This window comes from Pavona decussata, unplaced genomic scaffold, assembly GCF_977016875.1.
Source record: "Pavona decussata unplaced genomic scaffold, jaPavDecu1.1 SCAFFOLD_102, whole genome shotgun sequence".
Taxonomy (NCBI): domain Eukaryota; kingdom Metazoa; phylum Cnidaria; class Anthozoa; order Scleractinia; family Agariciidae; genus Pavona; species Pavona decussata.
Window position 1 is genome coordinate 4,172,473 of NW_028145517.1, and position 15,056 is coordinate 4,187,528.

General features: G+C 38.2%; 1 protein-coding gene across 1 annotated transcript; it reads left to right on the forward strand.

Annotated features, from left to right (window-relative positions):
- Positions 1-99: 99 nt before the first annotated feature.
- Positions 100-9,494, forward strand: LOC146471747 (F-box only protein 8-like). The gene is made up of 7 exons (XM_085120266.1): positions 100-456; positions 2,017-2,068; positions 2,514-2,588; positions 4,923-5,041; positions 6,316-6,384; positions 6,622-6,737; positions 7,448-9,494. The coding sequence occupies exons 1-7, from the start codon at positions 275-277 to the stop codon at positions 7,705-7,707; spliced, it is 873 nt and encodes a 290-aa protein (XP_084976392.1). The 5' UTR covers positions 100-274; the 3' UTR covers positions 7,708-9,494.
- The last annotated feature ends 5,562 nt before the right edge of the window (positions 9,495-15,056 follow it).

Genomic DNA, 15,056 nt, shown 5'->3' on the forward strand with positions numbered 1-15,056 from the left:
TTTTTGCAGAGATTTTTCGATTTTGACAGACATTTGTTGCACATCCTCGGGCATTTTAGCCAGCAGTTTTCCATGCTGAGCACGCGTGGTTCCTTAGCCTCGTAGCCACGTCACACCGACCGATGTCATTTGTTATGATCACAACAAAAATGGGGTTTGGCTGAGTTGCAAAAACGTCCTTTTAAAAGCACGTTTTCGATAAAATCCAAAACGGCGGTGGTTTCCTCGGATTCCACGAAGTGCGAAGCTACGTTATGAATTTCTGATCGCATGCATGGGCCAACTGCAGTCAATTGTCCATCGCAGAAGAACTCTTCAGCTAGAGTCTTTTCCAGATCTCAGTAACTTTCCACCTGAAGTAGCTGTGTGTGTTTTGTCGCACTTGAACGCTACAGATCTTTGTCTTGCCGCTTGTGTTTGGAAGCATCTGGCCGATAACGAACTGCTGTGGCAAAGGTTAGTTGTAGAGCTTTTGTATCAGTTATTTGTTTGTACTTTGAAAGGCGCGACAGGGCTTCAACTGGATTTCACGAAGGTTGCTCAATATATATACGAAAATCTTGCCTTTCATATCCTCGCCTGCAATGCCTCAAGACGCTTGTGAAATCCGATGTTGATTTCCTTGTTTCTTTCTTTTGCTATTTTCCTGAACGAGAAATTTTCGGGTACTTTGTGTAAACACGTGAAGTTTATTCAACTACTCCAACATTGTATTTACTTTGAGGTTTCCTAAGATACACCGATAAACATTCAACATAAGAATATAACACCAAACCAGTGAGATGTGGAGGCAATAAACTGCCATACTGGACTCTACTGCCAGTATAGTAGATTTTCAGTGAACTATTTGCCGACACCGATACACAGACAAACTATTGTCATAGCAAAATGATTGAAGACAGCTACCATCAGGTGCTGATAGTTACACATTTTTAACGCACAAATTGTAGCATAAATCAATGTGCTGTAAAAAAAAAAAAAAAAAAACCACAAACTTTTGTGTCTTAGGTGCTACATTTTATCAAAGTAAATCTGCTAAACCAGTCAAATTAATTGATTAATTGAATTTTATTTTCGAGTGGTAAAAACAAAGTTTTTATGAACAAGTGCATTGAGTGATTAAAATATTGTTTTTAACATGAGAAAATAAAATCCATATCTTCAAGTCACCAGGTAATTTTCTTTTTATTTTATCTATTAGATAATCTATTGCTCACCATTTTCACTGACTGTTGGCACAAACAAGTGCGAAAAAGTGAGAAATGACGTCATCAATATCCTCACTAGTGAGGATGTGGAAAATACACCACTCAGGTCCCGGATATACTTTCTATAGAATTTGCAAGTGGTGTATTTCCGGTAAAACATTTGTGTCTATATAATTACAATAAAGTTTGTTTCGTTGTCTTCAAAATGAGTTACAGCTTGTCCTTGAACAAAATTTCATTAGTAACTGGGCTGTGAAAACCAGAATAGCAAAATGATTGGTGCTCCTTTGGGACAGTTCACTACTAACTACTGATTGATCAGATGTGTCATGATGTACCTGATGTAACTGATGAGAAAACAGTGGATAAATAAAGTTATTTGATTTGATTTGATTTAAATGACCCTCCCCTCCCCCTGCCCGAGGGGGTCTTTTAAGTTATATTAGGCCTGACCCAGACACCACTCCGATCAGGGCTGTCACTAAGATTTCAAGTTGCTGGATAAATACAACAAGTAGGCGGGGAATCAAATGGCTAGGAATTTTTTTTTGGTTTTATTTTTCTTCTATTTTCCTATGAAAATAACCGGGGGCCACGTTCTTAGTAACCGGGGGAAATCCCCGGCCCCCGCCTCTTAATGACAGCCCTGTCACTCCACTGGGAGAGAGTGGTACCTGAATCAGTTCAGTACAGCAGTTTTAATTTGGTACGGCAAACATCATTAAGTTTGATGGGGCCTGCTGCATTATATGACATGAAAGAATATTAGACTAATCGATCTTTAATTTTACTTTACTTTTTCATTTAGCCTTGCAAAGTCCACTTGGGGTTATGCTTCAGCTTACAAAAGAAAACATCAGGTAACTGAGTGATATCACATTATGGATGGTGTTTGTGGTAAAATCCACCATTTTGTAATTGGCAGAAATGTGCATTTTATTCATGCCTTGAAATATAGTGTTTATAAATGTGTGAAAAAATAAAGGAAATTGGATGTGACATACATGTAACTTTAACTTCCAAAATTTGATGTCTGAGAAAACATGCTAGGCTATTGGCTATTTCATCTTTTTAGGTCAGCCACTTCTCTTAGTTTTCATGAGAATAGTCTTTTAAAAAAAACATGCATGTTTATGTTTTGTTTGAATTGTTTCTTTCAGTTATTTCTAGTGTCCCCAATTAGCACAAGCGATACAGTGCTAAATCAATTGATACTTAAATAAAATTATTATTCTTATTATTATCATCATCATCATTATCAGATGTAATCCTTGTAACAGCGGTTATTCTGTATTCCGTTATCAGGGGAGGCTATCTTTCAGAAAGCTTTACATGCTTTTAGATGAAGGAACGTGCCTCTTCAATTATGATCCACATCAGGTCAGTATCTTGTTTCACAGTAAAAACACCTAAAAATTGTAGAATGTGTAGTTCAAGAAAATATCCATACCACAACCATAGAAGCCCCACACCCCTCTGGAAATTCCTACTTAGCTTTTTACTTTCTATATTTGGCCTTTGAGATTCCCTAAAGCCGGCGACACACCTGGCGATTTTATACACCGATCGTTGAAAATCACTAGGTGTGCCCGGTGCAACAATTGCGATTTTCACCTGTCCCCGCAATCGGCGTATAAAATCGCCAATATCTGGCATGTCAGATATCAGCGATTAAATTTGCTGGCATTCGCCAAGTTTGCCCGTTCCCGCGATTTTCCACGCTCATCCCTGCGAATCACCAGTAAAGTCAACTAATCAGGTTAGCTGATTTTATCACGACTTTTCAAAATGCTCCTCGATGGAGCCTAGGAACAAGGTTGAAGTGCCACATCGTCATTTTCCTGGGGTTGTTGATGCTTGCAGTTTGATGTTTCGTAATGAAGTTACCAGGTGTCAAACTTGCATTACAGTAGCTTGCAAAAATTCCCTGCCTTTCCCAACCTTTTTCAACAGCTGGGGTAATAATTTGAACAGTGCACAAAAAGGTATTGTGTGGTTCCAGAAAATATCCATACCCCCCCCCCATGGAAGACCATTGGAAATTCCAAGGGGGAGGGGGGGTTAAAGGGCAGTAATTTCCGAGAGGTAGGGGGGTTTCGTGGGGAACTAGTTTTCCAAAGGGTCACGAACCATGTACAAAACATTGAAAGAAACACACGATCGATCTGAAGCACAAAAACAAATTTACGTGCGTTGTTTTGAAACAAAAGCAGTGAAAACGATGAATCATTCTGGAAAAAGTCATTTTGGTAGAAGTGTTGTCTGGTTAATCCTTCTGATAAGCGAAAGTAACGGCGGCGTGACAGGTTTTTTTTCTTTGAAGTTCGACTTCGCGGCGCGATCGATCAGCCTCACATCATGCCGAGCATGGCTGTGACTTCACAATCGTTTGAAAATTGAGGTTTTAAATAAATAAAAGCCCTCTTTACTTGTATTGTAGCATCAAATGAGTGAGATTAAAAGGTTTCTGAACAAAGCGACTTTTTTGATGAGCATGGCCTTTCATATTTCCACAGGTTAGTTTGCGGTTGAAATCTATTTCTGACACGGCGAAATGTACAACGGGTCTGCAGGCGCTTATTTATTTATTTCCCACGGAAAATTATTTTTCTGCGGCCACAAAACGTGTAATTTCTTCAATGCAATCTTTCACAAAAAAGATTTCTGGAAGAAAGAGAAAAGATTCTGCAGAGATCTTTCCATCCAGTGAATATTGATGTACATTGCAGTCACTGAATCAAATGCACAACTTTTTCGATGTATGCCAATTTTGTTCAAGATTGAATCCCATGGGACGTGAAACAGCGACGTTTATTTGATAAAAACATGACAAAATGTCAAAAACACAAACTTTTTTCTTTCTCGAATTCATTTCATTCACGAACTCGGTGCAGAGATAACTATTTGAATTAAGTGCCGAGACGCAATTGCCACGGCCGGACAAATTAATTTTGAAGTTTTGAAGGGAGAACCTTTTGAAACTGTTCTCAAAGGTGGCTTATAATATTAATTCTTGTGCATGCAGCCAGTTTTCGACTGGGTTTTCAAAGTTCTTCAAATTCTACTTGATAAATAAAAAACCCAGCATCGTATATTCAATGTGCAACTTATATTCATAGCGGTTTCTTCGTGGTATTTAATAAGCAAACGTTTTTCTGCAGATGTCATTACGAAAATGGAATTTGCAAGGCCGTCGTAATTTTAGGTGAAAAAGAAAAGTTGTAACATGATAGAGATAATTTCTTAAGCGCTCGAGAAAGTTATAGACGTAAACTACGCAACAACAAAGAATACGACCGTGTTTTTTGACGAAAAAAAAATTGACCATTTTAGAGTTCTATCCAATTTTTTCCGGATATAGTTTAAGCAAAAGGATAAACAAGTAAAATAGCGCAATGTTGTAAATAGCTGAACTAGAGTTGTCGACGTTGCTTCAATAATAAAAAAATTGATCGTAATAGTGTGAGTAGTCAATTTTCTTAGTCTAAATGGATTTTGAACTTCCGAGGGGTTCATGGAAGAGGGTTCTAAAAACCGGGAAATTCCGCAGGGGTGGGGGGGTCATCATAAACCCTCTGGAACGGAAATTCCGAGGGGTTGGGGGGGTTAAAATAAAAATGTCTTCCGTGGGAGGGGTATGGATATTTTCTGGAACCACACATTATAATAATTATTATGAATTAACGTCCTCTCTTACTGTATATTTTATTCCAGGGAATGCTTTATTTTGTGACACATAATATATTGGAAGACTCTGTTGTGGAAATCGCCAAATTCATTAACTGTACTGGGGTACTGTATGGCAAGTCAGTCAGAGAGTACCTTAATACCAGGTACATAACTTGATAAGATTAAATTTAGAAATACAGTTGACTATAAAAATAAGCGAAAAAACGGAATGACGTTTCGGTGTCATCCTGGCACCATTATCAAGTAAAGAATGCAACAGAACTACTTAAAGTAAAGGTGTGAAATAGAACAAATTAAGAGTCAAGACAATGTCAAACCGTGCCTTTCGCTTGTCGTCGACCTGGGATCTATTTACAACAGAATGTGGACGTCTCAAACTGCTGTTCTCTAAACTCAAGTACCCAGATTCTCTTATCAACTCTACCATCACCCACTTCGTTACTTCTGTGATGTCGCGAGACACGCTACCGACGCCTCAAACTGAAAACATCCATCGGATAGTCTTACCATTCAAAGACCAGAGGTCAGCTGACAATTTATTAGTAAAGGAACATCTCTCTGACTTAAGCAACAAAATTGACCACATTCTACAGCCAGTTTTCAGAAGCCGTAAACTTGGTGATGATCTTAAAGTGCAGGAGCCTAAGCCACCCGTGATCAATCAACAGTGTGTTGCGTATCACCTTGTATCTGATCTGTGCGATGCAGATTACGTTGGCTATACCAGCCGTCACCTTCACCAACGCATTGATGAACATCGGTTCTCCGCCATTGGGAAACACCTGAAGAATAATCACCAAGTTGACACAATTGGCGACCTGACAAGCAACTTCACCATCCTAAAAAAATGTCAGGGAAAGCTTGATCGCTTAATCTTTGAAATGCTTGTCTAATGGACATAACTCTCATTTTGTAACACCTCTCTGAATGAACACCAGACAGTTACTTTTAGTCTAAATTTATTCTATTTCACACTTTTACTTTATGTATAAATTATCTTTTCTGTTGCAGTTTTACTCGGTAATGGTGCCAGGATGACACCGAAACGTCGTTACGTAACTTGCCTTTTGTTAGTAAATTTCTTTATATGTGTAGATTTGTTTATAGAATCTCATGGTTTTTTTCTACAAATTGAGTTATAATATTTGATGGTTTTAGGCAACACTATCATATATGACTGACTTTTTTGGCTTTGAAATCTAAATTTCTCCAGATAAGATCTAGTTTGGCACAGAGACTTGTTATCATAAACCATAGTAAGCTGTAGTCATGTCAACTGGTTGTGCTTTACCTTGAAAATAACATTCAAATTAAGATCTTCATTATCAAAATTTATTATGGCTGCTGTTGCTGCTTTTTGCTGCATGTATGTGTGTATCAATTGATTTGATCTTGTTTGCTTTCCTGACTTTTGCAGAAGAGATGTTTTACAAGAAATTGTGAATATGCAGAATTATGAGGGAGTTTTTCTACCTGTGGCCTTAAGGTATTGTTTTCTTCTTGTTCTGGAACTACACGATATGGAGGACATGTGCCACACGTTAGCCATTAATGACCAGCTCACCACTAGCCTAACAGTAGCTCAATGATTAGAGCAATTAATTTATTGGTGTACAGAGGGTCATGGAGGGACTCCTCTCAGGGATTCAGACATTTCTTTGTCAACAGTCATTGCTTTGCTTAACTATACATCTTTCTTAATCTGCTCTTCTTTCTGTTTCAGGCAATTCTTTGAACGTGTTTATCCCCCAGATCAAAGGGGAGAATTCTTAGATACGCTTTTGAACAAGTTTTCAGTGCAGTTTTGTGCTACAAACCCTACCACTTCCTTTACACCTGGTAAGAATATCACATGTGTTGTCATTGGTGGAATAAATCAGTTCTATTTGGCATACAGAATGGGTGCCCAGTGTTCCAGATAACTTTCAAAGTCAGGGAGTCAATGAAGAATTTTGAGGGGCAAAATAGGTGTGGTTCTCTCCAAATCTTGTTAAGATCACCATTCAGTTGGTTGGGTTTTTGACCCAAGACCGCTCCCCTGTCTGGAACACTGGGTGGCATGTTAGAAAGACAATTATTATTTTTTATTATTATTATTTTTTACCTTGAGGTTTAAATTTAAAGGATTGGTTAAATATTACTTTTGACTCGAGTAATTCACACAATTTAAGAGGAATCAGTACTTGGTTGATTTCTTTGTTTTTATGGTAAAACAGATAACAGCGAAAATTACAATGTATGCTGTTGAAAATGGCTGTGCATTTTGAGATCACCCAACAAAGCATTACAAAGACCCCTTTTAAATCTCATTTATGCTAATAGATATTGTAAAATCCAGGATGGCAGTTTGCAGTAAAATGTACGCATGTCCAAATCAACAAAACATTTGAAATGACACATGTCCTCCTAAGAAAGAAAAATATTTCCAGCACTGAACATGGGTCCAAAAAAATGTCTGTTTTGGTTTTCCAAACTAAAATTAGTACTGTAGGCACTGAATTGAATCAGTAAGGTAACCAAGATATTTTTTCCTTTCTTCTCCCACGCAGAGAGTGTGTTTATTCTGTGCCATTCATTGATCCTTCTCAGCGTTGATCTAAGCAGCCCACATGTCAAAAACAAGATGTCGAAAAGAGAGTTTGTGAAGAATTTGCGTGGGCTTGTACAAGGGCTTGAGACAGAGTACCTTGGAGATCTCTATGACAATGTGTACCTTGAGGGGCACATTGCTCTGAAGGCTACCAAATGCACACAAAAAACGGCCTTTCCTTTTGAAAGGCCTTATGGCAAGATATTTTTACACATGTAATGGTTTTAAAATCTTATTAAGTTATTGGATAGGTGGGTGGTTTTCAAAAACTACAGATGTTGCAAAATTGAAGTTGAATTTTTGCAGGTCTTGTAGTCCAGGTTTTTTTAATGTTTTTCTACACATGTGTCTCTGAGTCAGAATTTTTTTTCACGTAACCGTAAAGGTGGCTATCAAAAAATAAGCTAAGATTTGAAGAGCTTTTGAAGTTTTGTAATCTCACGCTCATAGCTGACATCTCAAACTTGAATTTCAGAAAGTTTGGAAGGTCTCATTCTTGGTCCCGTATTTTAAAAGGTCAAAACATTGTGGCCTCACAGAGTAAAAGTTCTTGCATCTTGTAAAATAGTTAATACTCAGATTGGCCACTCCAAGTTATAGGAGAGGCCAGGAAATTTTGGAATGGTTGTGTAAAATTGTCTTAAGAATGAAAGCTTAACTTAAATATAGTAAGTAAAAACTTTATTTCACCAGGGCGGCTCATTCAGCTCAAAGGCTGATATCTGTAGGGGCCCCTGAATATTATAATATTGGTGTTTTATAGAAGAAAATAGTGATGAGAAAAAATTTCCCATCCCTGGATTTGCAGATGTCACCAGTAAACACATAATTTTTTTTAATAATTTATTGAAAAATGAGGAAAATGATATGAAACACACAAAACCATTGAACTGTTCAAAATCAGTGCATTTTATTTTCACTTTTAGACATGTGGCAAAATCATTTATTATTATTTTTTTATATGTAGTAATGCCACAAAAATATTCCAGTTGTTAGGAATGCCTTAATTATCATCAGTGAAGTTAGCAGTGCTGTAATGTATACTCAAATTAACTGAGCCAAACGGTTCATTTTTCTGGAGGAGTTGCTAAGCAACCTGATATCTTGTTGATTGGTGCTTGCTAAATTGCCACATTCAAGCATGAAATGTATGCACGGTACCAGTCAAAAATTATCTAACAAAATACAGATAAAAATGTGACAATTTCGCCTCAAAAATCAAGCTAAACTGAAGCTTTTTATATGAAATCACCAGTTTGACGACATAAAATTCTGTTTAACACCTTTCTTCCTCACAATAATTATTGTTCCTCCTGTAATTGATTTGTACTGTGGCAAGGGATTTTAATTGTGTTAGACCACTTTGTAATGTGGCTTGCGGGTGCTCTCCAGTGGGGGAGGGTGTTACTAGAATACAGCCCCCCCCCCCTCCCCCGGGAGTACTCTCGCCTCCTTGTCTTCTAGTGCATCTGAAAGAAACTCGTCAGATATATCATCAGAGACCATTTAAATATTATTTTTAGTTGAACGCTGTAGGGACAGTCTGTCATTATAAGGTGTTCGTATTCAGCTGGCTAGCAAATGCTCGGCAAGCGACCTAAGAAATTGTTCAGATTACAAAACTGACTTATACCTCGTCTCCAGATTTCGTTCTCGCAAAGCCGAGGGAAATCTGGGAACGAGATTGGGCTTGACTATCTGTGTATGTTTTCCAAATGAAGTTTGAAACAAATTCAAGCCGTACAACGACTTGAAACGGATTAAAGTGTGCGTAGATTTACAGTGGGAAAAAGCTGTTCTCGAGAAAACTGTAAATCAGCCCTTTGGTCGTATGGTAAACGTAGGATTTTGATTATTTTTAAAGTGCAAGTTTTGAGGTGTGGCTTGAAGTTATTGTCCCTGCCCAGCTTACTTCTTGCAGCTGTAAATATCACTGGAACACTGTTGTTAAAAAATCTTTTTTGTGTACACTACCGTGTTTTATATTAAAATGCGTCCAAACTCCATCCAACATGACCGTTCTGTTCTTATTTGTTGTTGAAAATGTTCCTTTGTTGCTGAAACTAGGTTGAAACATTGGCATGCCACCCCTCTTCAACCCCAGTGTAATCTTGAGAGGTGCATGGGGGCGGGGGGGTACTGTTCGCTGAATTGTATTGATTGATCATATTAGGCCCTGGTCAGGCTGGTTGCCCATTGTCGCTCTATGTCAGTGTCCAAGCACTATCATTGGAGGTAGCGCGCGTGCGCGGGCACTGGTCTGAACATTTCCCGCGCTTTTTCCTCATACCTCCCTGCGATACAATAAACAAAATGGTGGTCGTTCAATTGACGAACGTGAACACAATTTCTCAATAGCCACCAACGAGTCTGAACAACGTCCTTTTAAGTGACAAGGCACAGGGCATAAGAGGTTGGATTCTGTTGTGATGCATGGAAAGGTGACGGAGAATCCGAACGCAACTAATCGCGTTGCAGAGATACGGGGAAGTCGTGTAACCGATTTTTTTTTTGCTCGCGAATGCGTTTGGCTTATAGCGCGCTCGCAAAGACGGGCTGATTGTAGCCAGGAGAAACGACCAATTTCCTGTATGCTTTATTTCCGGCCGGTTCTTTCCAGATTTCCCGGTTTAACACGTCAAGTAAAACCCCTCCATTTATATCTGCGGGATTTGACGATTATTTGGTAGCTTGGTGGATCCAGACTCGTTCGTCCCCACTTCTAAATACTGCTCTATTTTTACTCGTGAGACAGTTATTGGATTTTTATCGTCATCTTCAGCTAAATCTACTTTATTACTTCATTTTTTACTCACCTCCCTGCTTATGGTACTCACTGATAAAAAAAATATATGAATCTTATCCTGACAAGCTGTGCCTTACAGTGCCAAAAACAAGACCAAACAGCTGTATGGTATAGACAGTCTTTAGATTCTTCAACAACTACCCGTGTCCAGACGGCTTACAGCTGCATGCAGCGTGCGGAGTTTTTATCTGCGATAAAGATAAAAATTACCTCACAAAGCCCCGTCTACTAGCTGACCTGATAAATAGCTGAATAATTAAATTAGATCTAGACAATTCCAACGAAGTATTTGAAAAACGTACTGAATGCGTCCTATTAAAGGTATGTCATGATTGTAACTTGCAATTCCATGTACTACTACAATATGTACTTTTGCGTATCACTTTCTCGGTTTCTATATATGACATATATCGATAAATAAGTTTCACATCTAAAGGGCTTAGTGTATTTTCAAGCTCAATTTATAGCGTTCTTGTAAATGCTTACATGAAAAAGAACTGATTCCAGTACGCAATACACTTACTCAAAAGGTCCCATTTTAGAAACACGACTCGATGTTAGCGACCCGCTCCTCTTGCTCGCTTCCGGCCGATTTGAAAAACTCTTCTGGCTTTGCTCCAGTCTGAAGCCTGCTAACCGTAACTCAGCGTACGTCTTACGGTTTATTCTAGGTGGGATGCATCCTCATGAGAGGAACAATTGTGCAAGTAAATATAGTGTGCCTTCTTGGAAATTCCATATAAGGTTTCAATCGCCCTTGCTTCTATTTTCTAGATCAGTCTCTTAGAATTCCGTTCATTTATCGAACTCGACAAAGCCGAAAAAAATTACCTTTGCCCAAAGGCAGAAAGGTGCCTGAAACTTATCAAGGGGACCTGGATTTCACCTACGACAACAGGTGGAGTAAATCGTTCAATTCAATTCAGTTAATCAACTGCACGAATTAGACCTGGAACAGTCATCGTTTAATTGAATTTAGTGAGAAAAATATTGTGACTGAAGGTATGGAACTGAAGATTGCCGACAAATTTTTCAAGGAACGTGGCCTTGTGATTTTTATGAATTTTTTAGAAGGATAGGCCGAAAGACAGAAGTCCATCGTGGCAAAATTACTTTGAGCCGAGTTTAGACTGTAGAAGTGGCAATTTTATGGAGACCATGAACTGAGCCATACAAGGTGATTATCACTTTTTAAGTTATTTTTAATTACTGTAAAGCTCAGCTCTAGTTGATTTGCGGGCACGTTTCAAATTAAGGGTGATTTCTAAGAGTTCTCGGCTTTAATTTTACTGTAAAGCGTTTTACAGCTGCAAATGAAAACGGCAAATAACGATCATTTCATTGGGAAGGCATCTCGGAGTTACACCTCGGAATTGTTCCAGCATTTTCGAGTGGAGTCACACTTTCTCAGATCCAGTTTCAAAGTGTTCAATATTTAAACATCGTAGAGTTGTAAAGAGCGGTTTTCATGAACTGACTTATACAAGGTGAGTATCACTTTTTTAAAGTTATTTTCAATTCAAATCCCAGCTGTGTATGTTTCAAATTAAGGGTGATTTCTAAGCGATTCTCCAATTGACTGTAGAATATCAATCCTTTGTAGCAGCTACAAATGAAAGCAAAACTACTGGGTAGATCGGAGGTTACGCTTCCGAATTTTCGAGTGAAGTTGTCTCTCCGGATTCTGTTTCAAAGTCTTCAATTTACACAAGTATTCTATGTTTACAGACGTTCATCCAGATCCGAGACCTGGCGTATTGCATGCACTCTAGATCTGTCCAAGCTCAAAAGAGGCAGAACCGAGCATCCCATCAAGATAGGCTCTATCTTACTGAGAAAATCCGTTCGTAAGTCATTTTACAGAAATATGATCGAAATCCTAAAACCCTTTATTTCAGACCAAAACGTCCTGAGAATCATGACTCTCGGGGACGTACATACTTGTACACCACTATGTCATAAGGGAGAACAAAAAAAGTCCAGCTCCCCCCCACCACACACACACACCGACGGAATGGGCGGATTAGCCACGCCTGAATTTTTTATGGAGTCGTAACATATTAGTTTCCTAATTTAATGGTGAAGATTTCTTTAGATACAGTTCTTATCAGCATTGTTATTTTTTAAGTAAATGATCTGACTCTGGGATTTAAATGAGCGATAATCACGATTTGCACAAGTCATTTTTGGCCATTATCGAGTTATCGCAAATGTATTAATATCACGCTTTGTCTAGAGTCACGGAAAGCTACTTTTGTAATACAAACGGGAAAGAGGTATAAAAAGTGAGATCAGTCAGTTCAAAAGCAACCCCAGAAAGTTTTGAACAATTTCAAGTTACAGATAGAACAAACGCGAACAAAAAGTCGATTCTAAGAGACGGATGAGAACATATTCTTCTTATCGCGTAAAATTGAGGTTCATAACATGTCAAATTATGGAATTAATTGCTTCTGCACATCGCTCAGGTGACACGTTTCATCGTAAACTGTGAGGCACATAGGTTTTCATTTCCTATATATGCAAAACAAATCTACTTTTTCCCCTGGCGTAATGGCATGATTGACTAGATTATGTCGTGCTAAATCAGAAAGACACTCCACATCGACAATGAGCAAACATTTGCTACGTCTCTGTGTCTACAGTGGTCGACAAAATTTTTTTTTCAAAATCTGATAATCGACACTTGATTGAGCAACAATCAAACAAGGCCTTTTTCATTTACTTTTTCCAAAAGTAATTAGTATTTAAAATTCTACAACCTCGGGCTATCATTTTAGTCTCAAGTACCTTGAGGCGATGGAAGACAGGTGACTGCATATAGACCTGAGATACAGTAGCTGCCTTTTCTCCAATTTCAGTGGTATAGTATACAACTTATCTCATGCACGGTCAAATTTCTTTCATTTTTGTACATCACTGTAAGCCGTGATTCAGGCAAATCGCCAGGTTTATGTTTTTTTGGTGGTCTAAATGGGTGCTTCAATATGAGCGGGATATGTATTTTTAGTACCCTACGAAAATATTTATTTCTTCCTTTACGTATTAACTGGAAACACCACATGGAATTTAATTTTATGGTTATTTTAAGCCTTCCACGAATAGCTCTGACCCAAACTTCAAATTGATTTCTCAGTTGTCGGTTAGGCAAATTATATTACTAACCGGTTACAGACCGAGTCCATATTTTGAACCATCTGCTGTTCTCAGTTGCTGCGTCTTGATAGTGTGACAGTCGAACCGAAATGTATTTTCATTCGACTCTACCTCTTTCGCCAAATCTGGGCCTTAACGCGTATAACGGTAGGCCGAGACTCCTCTCGTGACATACTGAAACTTGCTAGAGAAAACTGAATTGTTCCTTGATCCTGTCATATTATATCAAACAAAAAGGTTTCGTTTTCACTGTTATCAGGATCGAAAATTTATGTTCAAGCACGAAGGCAAAGATTTGACAAAGATTCCGTGAGGGAATCGAAAGCTTGTGCTTGAACATAAATTTTCGATCCTGAAAACGAATCCTTTTTGTTTGGTACTGAAACTTCTTTGCTCTTTAAATAGATTTTATCAAAGTCCTTCGCTTTCTCTTCTCCGGTCTGACTCCGCGCTCGATCGTTTGTTTTGCTCCAGCGAGAAAAAATTAGTCTAAAAACTGTCGCTGGTTCAAAGGTGCATAACTTAATCCATTGGATAAATCGATAACCGGGCAGATTAAATATCCGAAAAATTTCCTCATTACCCCATGCTGTTATTAATCATGTTAATAAACGAAAGTTATAACATCGTATGCATAATTTAAACAACGTGGGATTATATATATGAAAATCTTGCCAATGTTTAATTTGGAGTATATTTTAGCCGCTGAGTAGCGACTTATCCGCTGGATAAAGTTTTTCAATCTTTGAACAAATGGAACCCGTTCACCCTGGTAAGACATTTTAGACTTGGTTTGACAAAAATTGTCGTTATATTTTTATTGTTTTATGTTGTTATATCATTACTTAAAGGCTATTTAGGGAGGATTTTTTTAAGGCCAATATATAGTCAGATGTACAGTTAGCCTTACATGCTCGGCGAAGGCAAAAGAGTGACGAAGTGAATTCAGTATCCGCATAAAAAAGAGGTTTTCATTGGAAAGGATCTTTTTGGGATTGATGAAAGCTATCTGTGGTTACTTTCTAACCTGAACAGTCGTTCATGTACCGGTAGTGCTTCATGATTGAAAGTCACAGAAACTCACTCCCGGAAGATTCAGTAAGCGCCCGGCCGTTCAATAACCACCGAAGATCCTCATGCTTACATGTACATACGGAAAAACGTCAGATTGATACGGTGAGTCGATGAGGAAACAAAGAGCTGAACTATGATTTACTTCACGTTTTAGTACGCCTTTGGTCAGTCAAGCCAGGTTACACGTATTGGGCCAGTTGAAGAGTCAATCAGAATAAGAAATTTGAAATAATCGTCAGGGTGTTTAAGGAAAACGACAAATCACTACGAATATCAAGTATTTGTAACCTATAAAGAAATCCATACACTTAGTCTTGGTCATGCATGGAATACTTAAGAAGATTTATATATATCGCACTTGGATCAAGTGACCGGCACTTGATGGGACTGATAAGTCATTCCCAAAAGACTAAAATACGTTTATAAGCACTACGAATTCGCGTTGTACGTTTCCGTGATATTGACAAATTTAGGTTCAATATTACAGTTATGTTAATTTCAAGGGTAACTGGCACGTAATTAGTCCAAAACA

Bases quoted from the DNA above. Each gene is read 5' to 3' on its own strand.
- LOC146471747 (XM_085120266.1), top strand. From the start codon at position 275: ATGGGCCAACTGCAGTCAATTGTCCATCGCAGAAGAACTCTTCAGCTA. The intron at 457-2,016 runs GTTAGTTGTAGA...TTTTTCATTTAG, and splicing joins AACGAACTGCTGTGGCAAAG to CCTTGCAAAGTCCACTTGGG. The intron at 6,738-7,447 runs GTAAGAATATCA...TCTCCCACGCAG, and splicing joins TACCACTTCCTTTACACCTG to AGAGTGTGTTTATTCTGTGC.